Raw genomic sequence first — 23882 nt, 5'->3', positions numbered from 1 at the left:
GATTTAACAACTCACTCATCACTATTGGTTTTGTCTTATACCTCATTGTTTATTGGGCTACAATGCTAATGGTTGTGTGTATGCATTAAAACCCACAAAACTCTCTAGGAATGTAGCATGTGAAATAGCACATGCTGAGGGAAAACTGTGATTATGGTTGAAACAGCCATCCATTTTTTTGCTTCATGAATAAACTCTGAGAAATATTTCAACTGGAAAATGCTATTAATTTGATTTTTTAAAAGGACTTTTTTATATAAAGCTGGATGGAAATTTGTCTAGACTCTCCAGCACAAATTATTGCAAATACTGCATTGGATTCTATTCCAGAAATGCCACGGACTTGCCAAACCAAGTCAAATAATTTATATATTATAAATACGTACTTCATGGTGTTACAAAGTTCAATGCATGATATATAAGTGATACGATATTGCCACGTACTTATGGTTTTCCTAGTGAATAAAGTATATATGAACTGTCATATAGCATAAGGCCACAATACTAAACACACACAGTTGGGTTTAAATCCCACTGAAATCAACAGGAGTTCCTTCTGAGTAAATATTTATTTATATAATGTATAAACCACCCATATTGTGGTGGTGTACAAAAAGAAAAGAAATGAAAACAAAATAAATATTGCAAAGTGCAAACACTAAAAATATACAAAATCCTTCTGTAAAACCAAAGGAAGCAGAAATGCTACTCTGAAAAAAATACTGATATAATAAAATAGTCTTAAGAAGTCACCTAAAAAAAACCAAAGTGTTGGTACCATGCAATTACCCTGTGGCACCTAAAAGTACACTTGCCAGACACTAACCTAGTGCTACTCTCTGAAACTAGCCTCAGAGTTAGGAGTGGAACCACTGCAACACTGTGGTCAACGGTGTCAAAAGCCACACAGCGATTCAGTAATAGCAATAGGGGATAACGCTCCCTGTCTATTTCTCAATAAAAGTGATCCATCAGGGGACCGAGGCAGATTCAGTCCCAAAGCCAGACCTGAACCAGAATGGTATGGCTCACGATAGTATCAATGCCTGTAGCTGGGTTGCCAATACCCTCTCAACCACTTTCCCCAAAGAGGAGGTATTAGTGATTGGGCAGTAGTTGTCAAATACCACAGGGTGAGCTTTTTTTAAAGGAATGCTACCTTTTTTAAGGCAACCAGGGCGAGTATAGAGACACATTCACTGTGCTCTGTACCCACACAGTCAACACTTCCCTCATCAAACTAACATTTGTTTGTTTGTTTGTACCCTATATTTGTAGATTTCAGGGTGGTTCACAACATAATATTGCAATATAAAAAACACAAAGACTCTCCTCCCTGGAAGAGAGGGGAGTGGTTGTGGGCGGGAGACCGAGCTCCGCCCCTGGTAGGGGGCATTAGCCCCCTCCCCTCCTACCTGGCTGGCGCCCACGCCCACCGGAGGTGGCCAACCAGGTGCCTCCGGGGGGCGTGTGTAGCAGCTTAATGCTGTGGGGCCAGCTCCGCCTCCTCCTCATTCGTCATCGTCCCTCAGCGACATATTTATTATACATAATAAAAATAAGAAGAACTTTAATCAGCCATGAGGGGCAGGAGTCCCCAAAGCATGAGATCAGCTGTTTATTTGCAAGCAACTTGTCCACAATATCTGGTCACATCAACCGAAACTGATCCCACATCAAATCAGGTTGGGCATCGGGCACATCTCTAGATCTGCTATAATAACAGTGTCAAGGTCAATGCAGAGGCAAAAAAAACCCTTTGCCTAGCCAAAATGTCATAGCAGATATTCAGATAGCTGAAGTTCACATCTACCAAAGCTGGTAATAGATAATGGACCATCCTAAAGAGTTTTACCAGGTTACTTAGGGTTGCAAAGATCTTCTTCACTGCCACATAGAAGGCACAATGTTGTGCTCTAATTCATGTTTGGTCAGCTTCATCATCATCATTAATATTATTACTATTACCATCCATCAGGGAACCTGAAGTGCATTGAATTCCCCCAACAGACCTGGGTTTAAGGAATATTTTGTATTGCAACAAACCAAAGCTTAGATCTTAATTAAGGTCTCATACCAAGAAATGTTACAAATCAACCAAAAATGGTGAGTAAAGATGCAGACTTTGTTGCATAATCAGCTTGTGAAAACATATATTTTATAATGGACTCCAGCTTTCCACCCATGCTCTATGATCACCTCTCTTGTGTTTCTTTCCCTTTGTTTACAAGCACCCTTTAAAGGAGATAGCTATCCACTCAAAGTACATAATGCATAGCAGGTGAAAATGTCATGGCAGGTATGTGTATTCACCAAATATGTGAATGCCTCATTATTAAGATAGGACTGAATGCTCACTATCTATTGCCCAGACATAATTCCATTTTTTCTGGAAAACATTTATTCATAGGTTTTGGGGACAAAGTTAAGTTTGCTCAGGTATTAAATTATTATTTCTTAAATGGGGAAGAAAGAGCTCTTCAAACTGAGTTTTAACAGCACGCATGAAAGGATAAAAAACAAATAAGCAAGCAGTGAAAGGCTCAATCCATCTTGCCACATTATCTGAACTATGAGAACAGAACCCCTGTGATGTATCCAAAGTCTGGTGACAAAACCGCTTCAAAGCTTCTATTTATTTTTTAGGAAAAGAAGCTTCATCAGCCACCTTGGTGCTTAGCAATAGTGACAGCCGTTGGCCTAACAATCCCTTGAGACTCATTTCCTCAGAAGAGCATAACCCTGCTTCTTATTCAGGGGAGCTGAATCACAGCAAAATTTGCAATCCATCTCATCCCTGAGAAAGCTCTGTGAATCTGCAAACTGAAATTCAGAGGAGTCAGGAGGAGGAGGAAGAGTGAAGGCAGGAGAAAGACAGGTGTATTTATCATACACATACAATACAGGAAGGATACAACAAAATATTGTCCCTGCTGCCTTACTGAGTGCACAATAAGAGAACTCTCATTAATCACCAGGGGTACGCACTGAAAGGGAAATATTGACTGGATTTGAGGAAATGTCGGTTTTCTAATGGAACAATTCCTTTTTAAAGGTAACTGGCAGAGTTTCTTTAAATTAGAATGGCCAGCAGCCAGCCCTCTGGCCACTTTATAAGTCATTTCAGGAATTCCAGAGAAATATACATTTTAAGGAAAACATATGCACTGGTTTCTTAAAAGTAATGTACATACTTTAGAAAAATCAATAGCATTTGTCAGGCTGAGAGACTTTGATGAAAGAGTTATTTGCCTCAAACATCTCTGAGATCTACAGAAAGTTGTCTCAATTTTTATAACTTTGCAGCAGCTTATTTTCCTACCACATGAAAACATGGTGGCATATATTTAAACACCAGATTTGGAGATGATTGCTTAGTGTTGCTGTATATCAAGCTGTAATGAAATCCATTAATATAGTGGTCACACACATATAAACCGAAAGACAGTGTTGCACCACAAGACAGCACTGTCCAAAGTTATATGAGGACTAATCCAATTTGAGTGACTGGCCCTCTCCTTCAATCACTTCAGTTATTCTTTGGGGGAGTGGCCATAGCTGAATGGTAAAGCACATGCTTTGCATGCAGAATGTTTCAGGTTAACCCCCTAGTGTTTCTAGTTTAAAAGGAACCAGCTAGCTGGAGCTATGAAAACCCTCTGACTGACATCTCAGAAACCCACTGCCAAACAGACCCAACAATACTGGGCTAGAGGAACTGACGGTCTAACTTGCTGTAAGCAGTTGCAAACAGTGAGGTGGGGTAGAGCCACGCTCCTGAAACCAGCATCACTGCAGCTTACCTGGACCGTGGTTTGGTGGGACAAGGTGGTGCTGCATGGTGCTCCTGCCCTTGCACCCACACAGGCCTGATCTCGCTGCTGCCCTGCCCCACACCAGCATCATCCAGTGATGCCAATAGCTACTGGCTACAAGGCCATTTTGTATGTTTGTGCCTGCCATGAAAGCCAGCCTTCTACTGGTAGAAATAACTGTTGAAATCATGTTCTTGAGAAGCAACTCTCCCAAGTCCAAATGTTAACTGAGGGACCTCAATATGGAATTGGAGCTCTCAATGAATATGATGGTATCCAAAGCACGGTGGGTTTATCTTGATTCTTATACCAAATCAGAAGCAGGTTAGGATGAGAATGGGCAGAACCCACCTGGCAAATACCATTCAACTTACGTAAAGCATTTCGCTTTCCACTGAAATTCAGCACAGGTTTCCTGCAAGCAGAAACTTTTAAATTCACCTCGACATTTGATTTCTAAGAAGAAGAAAACCTTTACCTACAGTATTGAGAAACATGGTGGCAACCCTGATTAAGGTGTCATCACCCAATTCAAATTAAATTTATTTATTTAGACCATTTCTATCCCACCCTGAACAAAAGACCTTAGGGCAGAAGACGACGTTTCAATGAAATACAATATTCAAACCAGACAAGTCTCACAAACAGTCTCAAAGTGTTGCTGTGGCTTTCAGGGCTACTGGAACTTTAATTAACAGCTTCCTTTTTGATTTCTTAAGTGACTAGTTGGTGGCTTCCTGTCCCTTCATCACCAGCTGTGACTACTTAATTTTTCTTCCTTAGTCAGTTCACGTTCCCTGCAGTCAGAGTGTGTGTTGCGCACATGCACTTAAATTACTGGTTTCTTTTTTGTAGCTAGAGCAAGGGCTCACTAATTATTTTTAATTTTATTAGCACAATTTTGCAGTTATAATCATAAACATAAAATAATCAATTGTTCTGGCTGTAAAGTGCCAAAAATAATTAAAGCTCTTCATGTCCCCACCAGCAACATATCACTGCAAATCCTCCTTACAAATAATTTTCCACTTTATGCTTCCATATATTGTCACACTGGATACTAATGTATCAGTGTTGTGGAAGCACCATTAATAATGGTGCTTGTTGGAACAGGATACTCTAATTTCCCTGGTCCATTAATAAAGTAGTGTTGTGTGAGAAATGCTGGAAATTTTATATCCTTTAGCTTCTTACAATCATTAAGCCAAATACAGATTGCCCTGCCAAGATGCATTTCCTTTTCTCCTGAAACTCATAAAACATTTTGATTAAAGCTGAAATTATCTCCAGCCTGACACAATCTTGCGCCATCCTATTAGCATATGTTTTCTCCAAGCACATTCCATTTCTTTAAAAGGATAAATCTCTTTTTAAAATTGATGGGAAAGGTTCTCTTGATGTGCCTAGTGTTTGTGCAACAGATGGAACAGTTTTGTGTACCGTGGAATGTAGGGGCCTGATAGAATATGGGTCAGAGAATAACGCTCATAGAGATTGCTGCAAATAAGAGTAGCCTACGCCACACTAATATTAGGCTACTATTCTTGAGAGACATTTTCCCAACTAAGGTGGCTGATGCCCTAACCTGAAGGTTGCTGTTCAACTGGCTTTTCTTCAGCAACACTGTCCTAGTTGAAATAAGATTAATGGGACAAATCATAAAAGCACAGTGATTAATACAACTGCACTATTAAGAATGGGATGCAAAAGACAGCACATACAAAAAATGAACAATATGGTTGTCATGGAAAAGGCATAGCTTTGCTCTTTATCACAGTAAAGAGCAAGATGCCTTAATATATCTTTGGAATTCATCACTACCAACAAAGTTCTGGTTCCCATGTGCCATGAGTTTAACTATTCATTTACCTGATAATTTCAAGGCACAGACACAGTTCAACTAATTTAGCAGGTACAACCACATCAGAATATATAGACCTCAAAATTCAGGAAATTTGGTGACTTTCATTTCACTGCTGGAGTCTGAGCTGGTGGCGAGTGACATGGCAGATAGCTCAATGAAAATGTCAACCCTGTGTGATACACAGCCCCTTAAATTTGGTCAACAGTAGGTTTCTAAATGGGCGTTAATTTCAAGTATCTTCAAAACAGGGTGAGCTGCGCCCTCTGTCATGTATTTCACTCCTTTGCAGAGCCATGGCTGCCAAGGGGTATTAATCTTGAGTGAGCATACAGCAGCCATATCTGAATGAAATTTGTTGATTTGGGTAACTACTATTTGCTAAGGAAAATTTATTTTAGCATCTAAGATTTTAAAAAAGTAGTGCCATAAGGTGTGAACCACATTCAAGCTCTTTTGTTTCAAGGGGAAATATGTGCCAATTAAATATTTTTCCAACGCTGAAGTAATCTGTGTAAACACATTATTAATGCGGCAATCTACATCAGAGGAATTTCAGCAACTTAAGATATGCGCTGGTTACATGGGCAGCCCAGGCATATGGCCCTGCAGAGTGCTGTGCTCTTTGCACAGATTCAAGTTAGTCAGTGTACTGCTCTTACCAGCAGTTACTCAGCACCACAATAGCAGTGCTTCAGTTTATTGATTCACCAGGAGCTGGGGGCTGAAGTAGCATGGGAGAGAAGATGCACAGACCCCTTCCTTCTAACATGCAGATAAACCCCCATGAAATGTTTATTTTCCCCCACGCAACAGATTGATCTGCTGAAACTCCCCTTTCTGCCCTGGCTCCTCGTCTTGCTTGGGGGAATAAACTACACAAATATAGGTTTTGTGCAACTTGATGCTTGTGTGTCTGCGAGATACAGGTGAGGGGCTCATGCCACTCCTTCACTGCACTACAAGATTTTGCCGCTGGCTGAATATATTAACTGGGTCCAGGGGGAAGAAAACGGCAAGTGCCAATAAGGGCAACTGCTCCCAAAGCACCCAAAACAAATCACAGAATCACACTTCTGAAAACTCTCCTAGCAACTGCAAATGAAAAAGCACCCAATTTCTATTTAGCAGCACTAGAACTGCATGGCTGGCAATGCTTAACCCAGTACCCCATTGCCCCACTCATCCCCCAACTTACAGATTGTGGCCAGTAAACCTACCGTGATCAGGAGGAGGAGGAAGAGCTCTAACAGTTCAGATGGGAAGCACAAGTTCAAACAAACAGTGCAATTCTCCCATCTCAGCTCTAACACCTTCCACAGCCTATGATTCCTGAATAATGCACAACTGTACAATGTCATCAACTCTACTGGCACTGCTTGGTGATAGGCTTCCCACTGCCCCTGTGCTGTGTGCCCTTTCATCTTTGTTCCCCATAATCGCTTCACCTTCTTTCCCTATATGGCTAATTGGGGAGCAACGGGTGCTCATTGGGACTATGAACTCAGCACCATGGTGGCTTTTTCATTTAGTGATTCTTCTCCTATGCAATAGGTGATTCTGATCTTAGAAAAACAGAATGGATGCTGGCCCAACATGTTCCACAAAACTCGCTTTTCCTGGTAGAACATAGGAAGCTGCTTCATACAAGGTCAGTTTATTCATGGCTGGGATAGCTTGGTTGATAGAGCACGAGACTCTTAATCTAAGGGCCACGGGTTTGAGCCCCACAATGGGCAAAAGATTTCTTCATTGAAAGGGGCTGGACTAGATGACCAACTCAACTCCAACTCAACAATTCTAGATTCTATTATCAGCCTAGCTCAATATTATCTAGTCTCACTGGTGGCAGCAAAAGGAAGTCTTTCCTCCTGCTTGCTGATCCTTTCAAGGGCAGACACTAGGGATTGAACATGGGACCTTACGCATGAAAAACATGTGCTCTACCAATGAGCTATAGCACCTTTTCAAGATACTATACTACTCTGGCCTCTCACTGTCTGCTGCTCGACACCTTGCCAGTCTGACCCTGAACATCCACCAGCAGCAAGATGACATGCAAGGGAGAAAGTCTTTAATCAGATAGATAGATAGATAGATAGATAGATAGATAGATAGATAGATAGAGGTAAAGGAAAAGGACCCCTGGACGGTTAAGTCCAGTCAAAGGCGACTATGGGGTTGCGGTACTCATCTCGCTTTCAAGCCAAGGGAGCCGGCGTTTGTCTACAGTTTTCCAAGTCATGTGGCCAGCATGACTAAACCGCTACTGGTGCACGGAAGACCGTGACGAGTGCCAGAGCACACAGAAACGTCGTTTACCTTCCCTATAGGTACCTTCCCGGTACCTATTTATCTACTTGCACTGGCATACTTTCAAACTGCTAGGTTTGCAGAAGCTGGGACCGAGCAACAGGAGCTCACCCCGTTGTGGGGATTCGAACCGCCGACCTTCTGATCAGCAAGCCCAAGAGGCTCAGTTGTTCAGACCACAGTGCCACCCACGTCCATATACACACACACACACACACCACTTGACAGTGAAATGTATGAACAGCATCTACTGAATAAGGTTGTGCTAGAGGTGATACAAAACACTCAATCAGTGGTGATTCTTGCCCATATATAAGCATCATAGCATCGCTGACTGCTACATGAGCATGTGCTAACAGACACAGACCTCAGCACCCCTACCCTGCAGTATGCCATGCCAGTTTATATGTAGTGGAGCTGCATTTTTCCTTCCCAACTGTAAAGGTCTCCATTGCTCAACCGTTTCATGACTGGCCTATGCTGCCTATTTCCAACATCGAAAGAATCAAAAGTCAGTTGAGGAAGATGCTGGTTGCTACCATGCTAATTTAACTTTGACTCATATCCCCCAAGCCCCAGTTCCTGCAAATCTTCCAAACAGTAAAAAGCTGAAAGATAGAATGGAGACAGAAGGAATTTCTCCCATCAAAGACACAAGCAGATTAACAATTATACTGGCCATTGGACGCATGCTTTTAGCTGAGCTTTAAACATCACTTGTCATTAGCATCTCTGCCTTACCTCTATGCTGGATACCTGGTTGCTCGCTAGGAAGCGTTTTCTTGGCGGCTGCCCTGCGATACACCACGTGGGTCCTCCCTTCCTCCTCCTCCTGCTTCCCCTTCTGCAGAGGTTCAATGAAGAACTCGTCCTTGTCTGTGCGAATCATGCCAGCCTGAAGTGACAGGGTAAAGATTGAACATTTCAGATTACTGCCCATGCAGCAGCGGACATTTTGAATAAGACTTCACAATATGCTTAAGTACACTTTAGCACTCCCCAGAGAGCAGTTAGGATGCCGAGAGTAAGCAAGGTGGATTCTTTATTAGATACAACATCAGTCTCTCAGCTCGACAAGGAAGGACAACGGTGACACATCTGACTGAAGGGATTTCTCCTGGAATCTAATTAACAAGGACTGGGATCCAAATATACGGGAGGAGAGAGAGTCGTGGTCAGAACACCCCTCCAATGGAAGAATGCTACCAGGTGGAGATGCTGGTAGATGCTCTACTACTAAGTTACAGCCTTGACACCTTTCAAAATACTAAAAAAAAAAACACCTGAAAATTCAAACCAATATAAGAACAGGGTAGGGTGACTTTCTGGGGATGTTCCTGGTAAACATTTCAGGGAGGGTCCCAAGCATCTTTTTGTTGCAGGCATGTTCGCAAGCAAAATTTGACACAGCTAATTGAGTTCTGCTCTGATGATATATAAGCACCAAGGTAACTGAATTGTAAAGCCCCGTCATGCAACTTCCCAATGTAATTTAGATAGATTCCACATTCAACACAAGAAGAAAGGCATCAGGGCAAGACCAGCCGAAATGATTAACAAGCACTGAACTGAGGAGGCAGAGTTTGATTTCATTTATTTATTTTTAACTATTAGGGCAAGGAAATGTCAACCTGAAATGTAATTCTACTTCAGATTTCTGCACCTGACGGTAACCAAGTTCGCAAAACAGTGCGTGAATGCTTAGTAAATATGGCCTGAAAAGGACTTCCATGTTCAGACAAAAGAAAACCCCAATTGTTTCACATTTAAATCTCAGGAGTGAGACAAAACAATTCAGGATGGGTTCTGTATCATAATGCCTTCCCACCCCACTCCAAGTACTTCTGCTGGAGACCTTTTATGATAAGGCACGATAGATATTTCCCTCCTAATGTCAACAAGCAGTTGATACAAACTGAAAACATGATCCATCCATAGTTGTAGCCTTTTAATTTTAATGGGACCATGAAGGTTACTGCAGCAATTATGGCATGGATGAGGAGGAGAAAGAGGAGGGGGCCTGTCCAGATGAGGGCAACCTACCTGGCGAAAGATTTAGTGTCTACTGGCACTGCCGAGATGGGGCAGAAAGACTGGCAAGTGAGTAAGATGCCAACATCCATTTCAGTTGCTACTTGATTTTACATACTGAGAACAGGATATCTATGGGAGGCCATACAAGGGAACAGTGCCAGGGTAGGAGGACAGCTATACTAAGGATATGAGTGGTATGGAAATGCAATGCTAACTGCAAAAGCTCACGCGAAGAGCTTGCCCTGAGATTTGATGGCAAGGCAGCCTGCAAGAGATTTGCCAGCAAAAAGTATTTCTACTGGCTTCCTTCCCAAACTGATTAGACTCCCCATCCCTTCTTTTCCAAATATCTGTGCCAAGATTGTCAAGGACTCGGCAGCTTCCTGCAGCAAAGGGATGCTTGAATTGATTGACATCGGCAAAGATTACGTGAAAGAACTAGACTCTATGGAAAGCTCCATGGACTTAACCCCACCAACAGTTACACATGGCTAAATCCCACTGGCTTAACTGAGACTTTTGCAGGAGTAATTGGTCAGCATTGTCTAATGGGTGCCTATTATGCCCCTTCCCCATTATTCAGGCCTGTATGCCCCCCTCAATATATCCACAGTTGAGCCACAAATGTCTACTGGCATCTCCAGACTCATCAGCTCCAAGTCAGGTGGGTTGCAACATGAGCATGAGCTCAGCCAGTCATCTTCCACCCTCTCCATTTTATTTACATGCTAGGAATCTATACGTATTATTTCCTGGAGTAGTTTTGTGTATTGGTTTAAAAGCAGAGAATAATGCTGTTATGGGCTTTAAAAACAGCAAAGTAAGTAGAAAGAAATAATGAAACAATTTTTGCCCTCTAGATATACAAACAAAAGCAGACCCACAAACAAAAGCAGGAAGGTCTAGTACCCTACAACTGAACAGGATATATATATAAAAAACAGCTTTGACAAAAAGACCATAATTTGTTACCCAGGGGTATGTGACACTCACTTGGAAAGTAAAATGCAGTTTGTTCGGGTTGAATGCAGCTGGATACTGGAGGAGAGAGGGAATCATATGCTAAACTGAAGAGGCTATGCATTCATATGCAAAAGTGAGATAACTGTGGAATAATCCCAAGGTGTGCTGTATTAAAAATAAAACAAAATACACCACATATTTTCTCTTTGATTAGTTCACTTCAAGACCAAGGAGTATTTAATCACACTACATGGGTTAATTAGCTTCCCAAAGCCTGGATATCTGTGCTATCATTGACTGTTTCTTACAAATGGTTCCCTGCCCACCTACAGTTGTGAATACAGCCATCTCAGTGATGTTCACCAAGTTGTGCCTATTAAACAAATATTTATGCTCTAATTATCACTGTAAGTTTCTCAACTCGTTGACATTGCACCTTACCATTTTCTCCTTGAAATATCTGCCACATATGCTTTGTGGCTTGAGACTAAAAAAGCATGTGCCACCACACATGTATTAGTCTTTAAAGAAGCCACAAGACTCTTAGATCATTTTTTCTTGGTAATCATCCGTAAGACTGGTGCTTGTGCCTTGCTTTTGTTGCCACTTCTTCCTACAGCCTTGTCTCTCTCCCAGATGTGCCTTACGGATGCCCTAGGACATGCATAATCGTATGTATAAACCAGGGATTGTCAACCTGGTCCCTACTGCCCACTAGTGGGTGTTTCAGGATTCTAGGTGGGCAGTTGGGGGGTTCTACAACACAAGTTGAATCCTTCCATCGAGCACCCCTGATATAAACCAATAAATAAACCACAAGAATGAAGGCCAATGGGGCCACTGGATCTTAAGGAAGTATGGGGCAGCAACAGTGAGCAGTAACAACAGACAGCTCAGACTGAAACGCGCACTTGGTGCAATCTCTGCTCCACAATCCAGTAAACACAGCATTTCCACAAATCCTTTTTTCGTTCTCCCACAAATCTTTCATCTTTCATCAGAATCAGAGCACAAAAATCAACCTTCAAGCATGGCTGGCTGTTTTTTAAATTTTAATCTTGAACTGAAGGAACTTGAGTCTGAACCTCAGATTTTCTCACATCCTTGAGAGGAGTGTTGTCAATGACATCACATCAGCAATTTGCAGAGGGACTCAAGATAGCGCTTGAATGACACAGATAGAAAAACACAGAGTTTTCTCTTGATTTCTGTTTATTTGCCTTATATGCCCGAGTCCTTTGCCAGCTTCCACTCACCTTTCTCAATTAGCATGGTAACTTAAATTAAATATATAGTTTGCTGAACTATGGTTTGTGCGTGTGTGGTTTTTTAGGGCTATCTGTCAGAGTCCTGCATGGCTTTATTTTCCCATTTCTGCACCTAGGACCACTGCAAGAAATTCTAGATTTTCTGGAAGATGACGAGGGAATTAAGATTATATGTGTGCACCACTCACATCCTATGCTTCTCACCATTTATCAACCAGGGCCAATGAACAGCACCATGACCCACCTCCAAGCTGGATTAATGTTTTTTGATGCAGGAAAACACACCTTGTGGTGCAGCCAGGTTTTATGTTACAACAAGTGGCATAACAGGTGTGACAAGCGCATTGGCGCAGCAGAGAAGGTGTTGGCTATTGCGGGAATGCCGCCTTGCCTATGATGAATTCTTTCCTTTGCTGCTTCCATACTTGTCCCAGGGTTGTTTGTACCAAGAATAATGTCTGAAAAGCACCTAGATTAAATATCACTGCTGCTCATTATAAAGTTATAGCAATTTCCTTACAATGACTAGATGACTAAAACAGAGAAGCCACATTCTGCTTTCAGCACTAGCAAGGTAATGCTCAGCAAAGATTCAACAAAATCACTGGAGTGCTTCTGGAATAGCTCCATAAGACTGAAATCGGCATTAGGCCTTGGAAACATTAAAATTCCAGCTGCTGAAACAAAGGAATAAGACAGCTCAGAAATATCTGCAAATACTACTGCTCCTTGTGTTTTCTTCTGGCTGTATCAAGACCTGTAATTAAATAAAGGTGCAGAGAGCGTTCGTGAATATGTCTCCAGTGGTCAAAACTGCATCAAGGATGTTATACTTTTTGGTTCTGTTTCTACTTCATGCTAATTTATCTTTCTTTATTTGCTTACTTTTTTCTAACTTACTGTCCAGTTCAAAGTAAAGCAGGATAAAAATCAATAGTTATTTCGTGTTAATGGACTTTTATTGGCAAATAGTATTTCTCTTTGCACTCAAATATTTCATGTATTGTATTTGGTTCAGATTATTATTTTTTAATTATTATTTCATACATTTGAGTGCCATGTAGGATCATACCCATCAATGTCTCTGTCTAATTGAGGTGCTGTGTTCATTAGTCACAGCCTGACAGCAAAACAGTTTTTTTAAGGCCATAACTATTAAGTCATTCACTTCAATAATCTGTGCTGAACCTCTGAAGTTATCAGTCGAGAGTAACTGTATAGTGTCATATAATCCTGGTTTACAGGATACTGATCAAAGTGAATGGAGCATGGAGCAGAGGTTTCTAAACTGGGATCCACATCAGTTAATACAGTTAGAAACCATACAGCATCTAGCACAGAGTATTAGAATCATAGAATCATAGAATCATAGAGTTGGAATAGACCACAAGGGCCATCGAGTCCAACCCCCTGCCAAGCAGGAAACACCATCAGAGCACTCCTGACATTTGGTTGTCAAGCCTCTGCTTAAAGACCTCCAAAGTAGGAGACTCCACCACACTCCTTGGCAGCAAATTCCACTGTCAAACAGCTCTTACTGTCAGGAAGTTCTTCCTAATGTTTAGGTGGAATCTTCTTTCTTGTAGTTTGGATTCATTGCTTCGTGTCCGCTTCTCTGGAGCAGCAGAAAACAACCTTTCTCCCTCCTCTATATGACATCCTTTTATATATTTGAACATGGCTATCATATCACCCCTTGACCTCCTCTTCTCCAGGCTAAACATGCCCAGCTCCCTTAGCCGATTCCTCATAAGGCATCATTTCCAGGCCTTTGACCATTTTGGTTGCCCTCCTCTGGACACGTTCCAGTTTGTCAGTGTCCTTCTTGAACTGTGGTGCCCAGAACTGGAAACAGTACTCCAGGTGAGGTCTGACCAGAGCAGAATACAGTGGCACTATTACTTCCCTTGATCTAGATGCTATACTCCTATTGATGCAGCCCAGAATTGCATTGGCTTTTTTAGCTGCCGCGTCACACTGTTGGCTCATGTCAAGTTTGTGGTCAACCAAGACTCCTAGATCCTTTTCACATGTACTGCTCTCAAGCCAGGTGTCACCCATCTTGTATTTGTGCCTCTCATTTTTTTTTGCCCAAGTGCAATACTTTACATTTCTCCCTGTTAAAGTTCATCTTGTTTGTTTTGGCCCAGTTCTCTAATCTGTCAAGGTCGTTTTGAAGTGTCATCCTGTCCTCTGGGGTGTTAGCCACCCCTCCCAGTTTGGTGTCATCTGCAAATTTGATCAGGATGCCCTTGAGTCCATCATCCAAGTCGTTGATAAAGATGTTGAATAAGACCAGGCCCAAGACAGAACCCTGTGGCACCCCACTAGTCACTCTTCTCCAGGATGAAGAGGAACCATTGATGAGCACCCTTTGGGTTTGGTCAGTCAGATAGTTACAAATCCACTGAGTGGTAGCATAGTCAAGACTGCATTTTACCAGCTTCTTTACAAGAATATCATGGGGCACCTTGTCAAATGCCTTGCTGTAATCAAGGTAGGCTACATCCACTGCGTTCCCTTCATCTACCAGGCTTGTAATTCTGTCAAAAAACGAGATCAGGTTAGTCTGACATGACTTATTTTTCAGAAATCCATGCTGACTATTGGTGATCACAGCATTCCTTTCTAGGTGCTCACAGACTGTTTGCTTGATGATCTGCTCCAGAATCTTCCCTGGTATTGATGTCAGACTGACTGGGCGGTAATTATTTGGGTCCTCTCTTTCCCCCTTTTTGAAAATAGGGACAACATTTGCCCTCCTCCAGTCTGCCGGGACTTCGCCTGTTCTCCAGGAATTCTCAAAGATGACTGCCAGTGGTTCTGAGATCACATCTGCCAGTTCTTTTAATACTCTTGGATGCAGTTCATCTGGCCCTGGAGACTTGAATACATCTAAACTAGCCAAGTATTCTTGTACTATCTCCTTAGTTATTCTGGGCTGTGTTTCCTTTGCTGAATCATTTGCTCCAAATTCTTCAGGTCGGGAAGTGTGGTGTAGTGGTTAAGAGCGGTAGTCACGTAATCTGGGAAACCGGGTTCGCGTCTCCGCTCCTCCACATGCAGCTGCTGGGTGACCTTGGGCCAGTCACACTTCTTTGAAGTCTCTCAGCCCCACTCACCTCACAGAGTGTTTGTTGTGGGGGAGGAAGGGAAAGGAGAATGTTAGCCGCTTTGAGACTCCTGAAGGGGAGTGAAAGGCGGGATATCAAATCCAAACTCTTCTTCTTCTTCTTCTTCTTCTTTTTCGGAGAAGACTGAGGCAAAGAAGGCATTGAGGAGCTCAGCCCTTTCTGTGTCCCCTGTTTGCATTTCACCATATTCTCCTCTGAGTGACCCCACTGTTTCTTTGTTCTTCCTTTTGCTACGAACATACCCATAAAATCCTTTTTTGTTGCTTTTAACCTCTCTAGCAAGCCTGAGTTCATTCTGTGCTTTAGCTTTTCTGACTTTGTGTCTACACATGCTGGCTATTTGTTTGAATTCCTCTTTGGTGGTTTCCCCCCTTTTCCATTTTTTGTACACATCCTTTTTTAATCTTAACTCAGTTAAAAGTTCTTTAGATAGCCACCCTGGCTTCTTTAGGCACCTTCCATGTTTCCGTCTCATTGGTATTGCCTGATGTTGTGCTTTTACTATCTCCCTCTTAACAAACTCCCAGCCATCATGAACTCCCTTTCCTTTTAGTATTACTGTCCATGGGATCTCACCCAGCACTTCCCTAAGTTTTATGAAGTCGGCTTTCTTAAAGTCAAGAAATTGAGTCCTAGTATGCTTGGGTGCTCCTTTCCACTGTATAGTAAACTTCAGAAGAGCATGATCACTCACGCCTAATGATCCTTCCACTTCTACCCCACCAACCAGGTCATCCACATTGGTTAGGACCAGATCTAAAATGGCTGTTCCTCTTGTTGCTTCTCCCACTTTCTGGACAATGAAGTTGTCTGCAAGGCCAGTGAGGAATCTGTTTGACCTTATGCTCTTGGCTGAGTTTGACATCCAACAAATATCCAGGTAATTGAAGTCTCCCATTACTACTATCTCCCTTCCTTTTGCATGCTTGGCCAATTACTACAACAGGTAGAAGAATAATTAAGTGGTCCCCCAAGGCCCTCAGCAATTTTCAAGTGCTCCATTGGGGGGGGGGGAGGTTGGGAACCACTGATGTAACTTATTTGAAGAAACTATATGTGAACAGCTCTCTTCCCCCCAACGTGGTTTTGGGATGCAGTATTGATCACCAGTGCAATGTATGTCAAAGGGAAGTATAAAAGCTACCCCCAAGATTTTAGATTCGCCAGTGACCTTTACCAGCCAAATAGTCCAAGGCTATGTACACATTCCCATTTACTCTGCCAGCGCTGGTTTGGGAAAGCAGTGTACACAAGACACGTGTCACAATCCATTATCTATCCCATCATCTCTTATTAAATATTGTGTTTTGATGCATTTTCCTCCAAACCAGCTTCGATCCACATTGAACTTCAGCACAACTAAGCTGCATTTAAAGCTGGTAATGTGTACATGGTCTACATCTGCAAACCTCCTTCTCTAAACTAAATTGACCTACTGATATTAGCCCAAGGGAAGCATTTTTTCCCATTTTCAACTAGGGCAAATCCCCTTTCCTGACTTTAACACATCCCCCCTTTTCCTGGGTCATTTCCACTGCTGTAATCAACCACATTAAAAAACCACAGTGAACAGGGTGTGTATGTGTGGGTGTGTGATAGCTCAGCCCCTTCGAATGCTACCAATTCCTTATGAATTCACTTGGCTTTCTTTAAAAGTTTAATTTGCTGGTGTGTTTGGAATTGACAGCAATCTCCAGTTTTGCAGCTTGAGGTCCTACCGCTAATTAAATGTCTCCTCTGGCTGAACAGCCAGCAAGTGCCTTAATTGTCTCCTCATTCGCATTCACATCACAGCTTCATGTTCTAGACCCGTAATGAAGGAAGCCTGCACAGCTTCTACAGCTGCTTCTCAAACGCTCCAGAGTGCAGACCCATCCTGTAGCCCCAGTTTTAATTAACGTTCGTTTCCTGCCCATTAGGATGAACATATGTACCATCCATTCTCACTACATAAGCAGAGTAGTACCTCTTCTTTTTTAACACATGCAGCGAGGCAAAGAATGACATGTGCCTTCACTTGCATTTGATGTTAGGGTGGATAAGAAAACCTAACAGATGTACGGTATGGAAAAATTGTTACAAAATACTACTGTAAACTCCTACAAATGCTGACCTATATGTAAGAATAAAGCTAGTCTTTGATTTCTATTAGCATGACCGTAGTCAACCTGTGGATGTGAAGAGGAGAACTCAGAGTAGACAAAGCTGGGGACACTGACAGTGAGCAAAAGACCTCTTAAGGCCTTAGGAAGAATACTGTTGAAATGAATTGGGCATGCATTGCACAGCTCAATTTGAGGATCAGGCCTCCAGGTTCTTACATGTTAAGAAGCTATGACTCCAGGCCCTACAAACTCCATGGTCTGTGCCTGGGAATTAAGTCTAGGGAGCAATACATAACATGTATTGGTCCTTGGGCAACTGCTGTGATGTCAGCATCCTGGCAGAACCCGTAGTATATACCTGCCCTGGGTCCTCATTTAATGCATAAGCTACTTGGTCAGCATGCAGCCCGATACTGTGAGTGTGTCATAGTCTTGCAGTGCTAGCAGCATGGTATGGATGTATATGGGTTAAAGGGTCAACCCCTTTATGCATGGGCTTCACAGACAATTACTCGGGGTGAATAGCTCACCAAGTGGTTACCTGAGGAACAATGACAACAAATGCATAAAAACTGAAGTCGGGGCAGGGGGCGGGGAATGCAGTTGGAACTAGTAATCTCTTAAAACTCATCCCCTCTACCCACTTCCATCTGACAAAATTCCAACACATGCATCCTCTCCAAACTGTTGTTCAATGCTCTCCCTCCAACTTCCCCCTCCCACTTAGGGCCTGAGCATTCTCTGCTCCAAGCAATCCCCTCCCTCCAACCATAAAGCCCAAACAAGGATCATTGTATGCACATGTTTATCTCCCATGTGTCAATGGCATTTATTCCCAAGGCTAAGGCTGAAACCTGTACAGTGGTACCTTGGTTTAAGAACAGCTTAGTTTATGAACAGCTTGGATTAAGAACGCTCAAACCCAGAAGTAGGTGTTTTGGTTTGTGAACTTTGCCTTGGAAGCAGAACATGTTCCGTTTCCTGTTGAGTGTAAATTGAGTCCCCCGCTGCTGTGAGAAACACGCCTTGGTTTAAGAACGCTTTGGTTTAAGAACAGACTTCTGGAACAGATTAAGTTCGTAAACTACTGTACCACTGTACAAGATTTCCCCTCCACCCTGACAATGTTGACTTAAAAATAATGAGCATGATAGCATCTTTCTTTCTTTATACGGATTTCTAGAGCCAAAGAAATACTGAATAAACTGTGCAGAATGGAAAACCCATTTCCCCTCCCCTTCTTTAAAGTAACAGAAGCACTGAGAAAGGATTGTAAAGCTTTGGAACCTTCTGCCACATTCTTGCTGGATGTTAGCAGTACCCTGAAGCTATAATATTTATATAGCCTCAGGTTGGGAGGGGGGAGGTGGAGAGGAAGTTTTAAACTCAAGCCATGCGTTTCTTGTATTTCATTTAAAATTCTATAAGCAGACTATTTTCAACCTCCTCCTTTTTTTAATGCATGTTCACACTTGTACAAAGTCCCATTAGGACTGGGAAAGAAAATGTTAAAAATATTATAAAAATATTTCCCAGGGTAACATTGCATTGATCTATTAGTCTGCTTTCTACATTAAGCACAGGGCAACCCTGAGCAAATGAAGTGAGGTGATTTATGTTAGGCTACGTCTTCGCTGCTTATGAAATTTTTACTTTTAGCAGCAATACAGTTTTGACAGGATAGCCCGGTAGCTTGCAATCCAAGCCTCAGAGTGCTCTGCCAGCACAAGCCTCGCGGACCATTGGGCTGTTAGTCGTCTGACAATAATTCATGCTCGGTAAATAATAATGACAGCAGGACTAAACTTTGAAAGCACACGTGGGCCATAAGACTCCATAGTTAATAGACGTGGGGGTGTGCTTACCATCAGGCCAAAAATTCTCAACTCTGAATTGAGGAAACCCAAACCCTCTAGAAATAATGAGTTATGAAAACTAAGTATGCTATCTAATCCCATGGCTCTCAAGCATGCGCGCGCACACACACACACACACACACACTATAGTACACCAGTGGATCTTCACAGGGCAAAGTGAGGTATGCATGCATAGATTGAGGTCTGCCAACACAGCAAGGTGGTATTTTTCCTTTCCTCCCCCTCCCCTGCATGCCCCCTAAACTTGTTCCAAGGTTTTCCCCAACCCTCCAGAGCAGATTTAGAGCACCTGATGGTGTGTTCAGGGGCAGGAGAGGGGAAAAGTCCTCTTGCGTCAGTGGACCTTGTCCAGGGCATGTGGCAATTCAGCCAAATCCTGCCCCAAAATAATAAAATACATAGGATACAATAAAGCAGCAAAAGTTTCAATAAAAACAGTTCAAATTCCAACATATCGTTTATCCATCAAAAATCATTTATCCATCCCTTTCCTCGCCAGCAGTTTGCCTCACAAGGTACTCCAATGGATGGCTGGAAAATCATATGGGAGATACACACAGGCTTCCTGACCATCTGTGTAAGTTATTTTGTACAATTTTCTTTGTGTTAAACATTCAAGCTTTTGATCAATACGGGTTGGGTATATGTTGTTGGTGTAGCAGCAGCCAAGAGGAGAGGTGCTATATACCAAACCTCCATGCCCTGGAGGGGCTCCCAATTTCCCCCCAAAATTTTCCAAAGGCAACCCAATACATTTCCAAACTCTCCTCAGCAACTAAAAGGGCAGCAGTAGAGGGTTGAGAAAGCAGAGATTGATGAGTCAATGGTTATACGTGCTTCAATGTATGTGCTTGCAAGCACAGAATGACAACTGGCAGCTGAAAGAGAACCAACATCCAACATTTGCAATATGAGCAAAGCAGACAAGGAATTTTGTGGTATCTTGAAGACTAGCAGATTTACTACGCTGCAATGAACCTGTTTGTCTTTAAGCCAAAGGACACTTCGCAAGTTGTCTCTCCTACCTGACCTGATACCCTCACAAAGGCCTACTGGAAGCAGACACTTGGCTTTTCATGTGCTCTACCAACTTGAAAAGGAGTCTTGCTATTTCACTCTAAAAACAAAACATTGTGTAATTTGACATTATTTCAGTAACCGCATGATATTGGAGGATTTCACATTGCCATCTTCACCACATCTTGGAGGCTCCTAGTGCCATGCAACCAAGGGTAGGCAAGCAGCACAAATGGACACAAGATGGCCCAGGGCCACTGGGCTCCCGCCGCACAGCACACGATGGTCCCGTGGCTCACCGTGACTGTTCCTTTGCAGCCTGCTCATGCCTTGAAACTGACAGCACCATTAAAAAAATGCAAAAATGTTGAAATATAGCCTAATGATATGAAGAGTACAAATTCCATCATCAATCTGGTATGTTCCAATTCGATACTTAAAACCAATGAAACAGCAGTGGCCAGCAGGAACCAGGGGATGGTGGTGACTCAGTATGAGCTGTCTGGTGGGGACAAGAGGAGTGGCCAGGCAACTGTGCTGAGCAGAGCTGCAGGTCCACATGCCTGACCTCGCCAACACCACCAGTTTGGGATGGAAGTAAGTCAGGGTTGAACTCTGCATGATTATGAAGGCAGGACTGGGGGTGCAGGCACCACCGCCTTTGGACGGCAACTTATCTGTCAATTAATTAGTAAGCAGCTGGAAGTTATGGAGAGAAGAAGAAGAAGAAGAAGAAGAAGAAGAAGAAGAAGAAGAAGAAGAAGAGTAGTAGTTTGGATTTGATATCCCGCCTTTCACTCCCTTTAAGGAGTCTCAAAGCGGCTAACATTCTCCTTTCCCTTCCTCCCCCACAACAAACACTCTGTGAGGTGAGTGGGGCTGAGAGACTTCAAAGAAGTGTGACTGGCCCAAGGTCACCCAGCAGCTGCGTGTGGAGGAGCGGGGAAGCGAACCCGGTTCACCAGATTACGAGTCCACCGCTCTTAACCACTACACCACACTGGCTCTGTGAGGTTTTTCCAACCATCACACCAGTGGGGAAGGGCATCGAGGGCAGCTTACCAACAGAAAACATGGCAGATGGGACTGTTGCCACCTACTTTCCAGCAAGAAAGCTGCTTGTCCAACAGTAAAAGTAAAATATACTATATAAAACTTCATATGACTTCAAAAAATAATAATAGTATCATTGGTAAATGTTGTTGCAGAGTTACATAGATGTTACCGTGGTGTTTCCTCAGAGGGCTGTAACCTAATAATTCTGACCAACCTCCCCATCACCTCATGGACCATAGCAGAGGTATATGCTAGCTAACTTGCCATGTTTCTTTACTGTCCAAGGACATTTATCATACACATTGGATTGGTGTGAATTCCTATCGTCAAGTATAAAAAGTGTTGCGTCCCAGAGCCTGTATTACGTTAGATATGAATTAGCCCTGGCAGATTCCTTTTATGACAAATGGAGGTTAATCAGTCAAAGCAGCTGTTCTGGGTTCTTGTGTGCAGTGTTGGCACAGCACACTAATTAATTCATGGCCGTGGTTTCCTCTCAGGGCAGCTTCACCCAGCTTGTTACAGAGGTCACTCGCTACAGAATCAGGACTGCAAAGAGTTAAACAGCAGGTTTTACATTTCACAGAAAATGGAAGGTGTGAAACAAGGAGCTTTGGCAAAAAGAAAAAAGAAAGGAAGAAAAAAGTGCAGCCTGGCAGCCCACAAGCGCATGCAGGTACTGAATGTTAAAGGGGGAAAGAATTATTAAAGAACTGGTGAGAGTGAAAAACGATAAATGTGATAGATCAAGGACCCACAGCTTGATTACTATTGTTGCAAGCTGGGCATAATAATTGCAATTCTGCAAAACAGTATTCTCAATCTTAATCGGATAATTCTGGAGAGAGAGTGCAAAAAAAAAAAAATCAAGTTCATAAATTTGTTCCTATTAAGATCCTAGGGAGTTGAATTTATCCAATTTCAATGTAAGTCATTACTGCAAAAAAAAGGGGGTGGGGGAGAAGAGAGCTTAAGCACAGAAAAAAAATCTGCCCTTAGCAGTAAAAAAAAAGGCAAATAAACGCTGGTTTAAAAATCCACCACAGGGTTTCCATAATACTTAGTGTTCAGACATTTTAAAGGCTATCAAACAGGTGAAGCCCAAGCTGAGTTATAGATACTGGGGGAGACCGATGTGAATTAATTTAAACAGATTCAATTCCATGGATCCACGGAGCTCAAAGTCGTGTACATAGTTCTCCCTTTTCTCATTTTAGGCTCACAACAACCCTGTGAGGTAGGTTAGTCTGAGAGATGGTGACTGGCCCAAAGTCACCCAATGAGCTGACCAGGGATGTGAATTTCAGTCTCCCAGGTCCTAGCCCAGCACACTAACCAGTGATGGCATGTACAGGCAGAATTACAGCTGTGGCTTCACTGGAGCAAACATAATACAATCCCCCCTCCCCGACACGCTGTAGTTTAAGCCATCCTATGGCTCAGATAACATTACTGGGATGTAATGTAATGGATGCGACCCTGCTCCCTTCCTTTGTGCTGTAGAATAGGGTTATGTACGTAAAAGGATTAGTGCATACAGAATGCACACCTTGTATTAAACAGCCTGTTTAATACCCTTTTTGAGTCTTCAAGAGGAAGGCCATGTTTGCTGACTCTGCTGTTGTGTGTTCTTCCACCTGGGCTGTCCCCACATTGGAAGTGGGTGGAGACTGATGGGGGAGGACCTGCCTTATTTAGAACCCTGAGCAATCAAGGAGAAGAACCTACATGGTAGATGAAACTCCCTACTTCAGCCCTATGTGTGGATGACAAGACGCTGAAATGTAGCATAAACACCGACAATTGGGAAACAGTAGCCTGCAAGTGCTCCAATTGGAGAACAGCCTTTGCCAAAGGTGTCATGGACTTTGAAGACACTCAAACTCAGGACGAAATGGAGAAACGTGCTAAGAGGAAGGCAGATTTGGCAAACCCTCACCATGATCAACTCCCACCCAGAAACCTATGTCCCCACTGTGGAAGGACATGTGGATCCAGAATTGGCCTTCACAGTCACTTATGGACTCACTGTTAAGACCGTGTTCATGGAAGGTGTGGCGATATCGCCCCTTTAGGACTGGTTTATGGGAATGGGTTAGATTAGAACCTCTGAAATAATGAGCTTACATACAGCTGTCCCCCATTAAGGCCGGTGTCACAAGACAATTGGGTGGAAGTTCCCATAAAACCTGTATTGGTGGGAGCTCTTGGCAGCTAGCCAAGCCGAGGTCAGCATCTATTTGGGCATCTTGTTCCATTGCTCAGCCTACTGAGATTTAAGTGTAAGCATTTATGTTAATTAGCTGGATAAGTTAGTGTTTGTTGTTTTCTTATCTTCTGAGCTATTTTAAACTCTATAATTATTTGGAGTTTTTCTCTCTTGTAGAGTTTTGTTTTAGTAAAGTCGGTATATGGTTTTATAAAATTTGGTCTGGTCCG

General features: G+C 42.7%; 1 protein-coding gene across 3 annotated transcripts in view; it reads right to left on the bottom strand.

Annotated features, from left to right (window-relative positions):
- The window catches only part of ADAMTS2 (ADAM metallopeptidase with thrombospondin type 1 motif 2), a 324369-nt gene that overhangs the window by 117711 nt on the left and 182776 nt on the right, over nucleotides 1–23882 (bottom strand). For all 3 annotated transcript variants that reach the window (XM_081180737.1, XM_081180736.1, XM_081180738.1), the window contains one exon: nucleotides 8731–8884. In XM_081180737.1, the coding sequence (XP_081036863.1) occupies nucleotides 8731–8884 (154 nt within the window). The remainder of the gene's footprint in view (nucleotides 1–8730; nucleotides 8885–23882) is intronic.

Source organism: Podarcis bocagei (genome assembly GCF_964188305.1).
Source record: "Podarcis bocagei genome assembly, chromosome: 2".
NCBI lineage: Eukaryota > Metazoa > Chordata > Lepidosauria > Squamata > Lacertidae > Podarcis > Podarcis bocagei.
The sequence above is the reverse complement of the archived record's forward strand: the minus strand, read 5'-3'. Positions and strand labels throughout refer to the sequence as shown.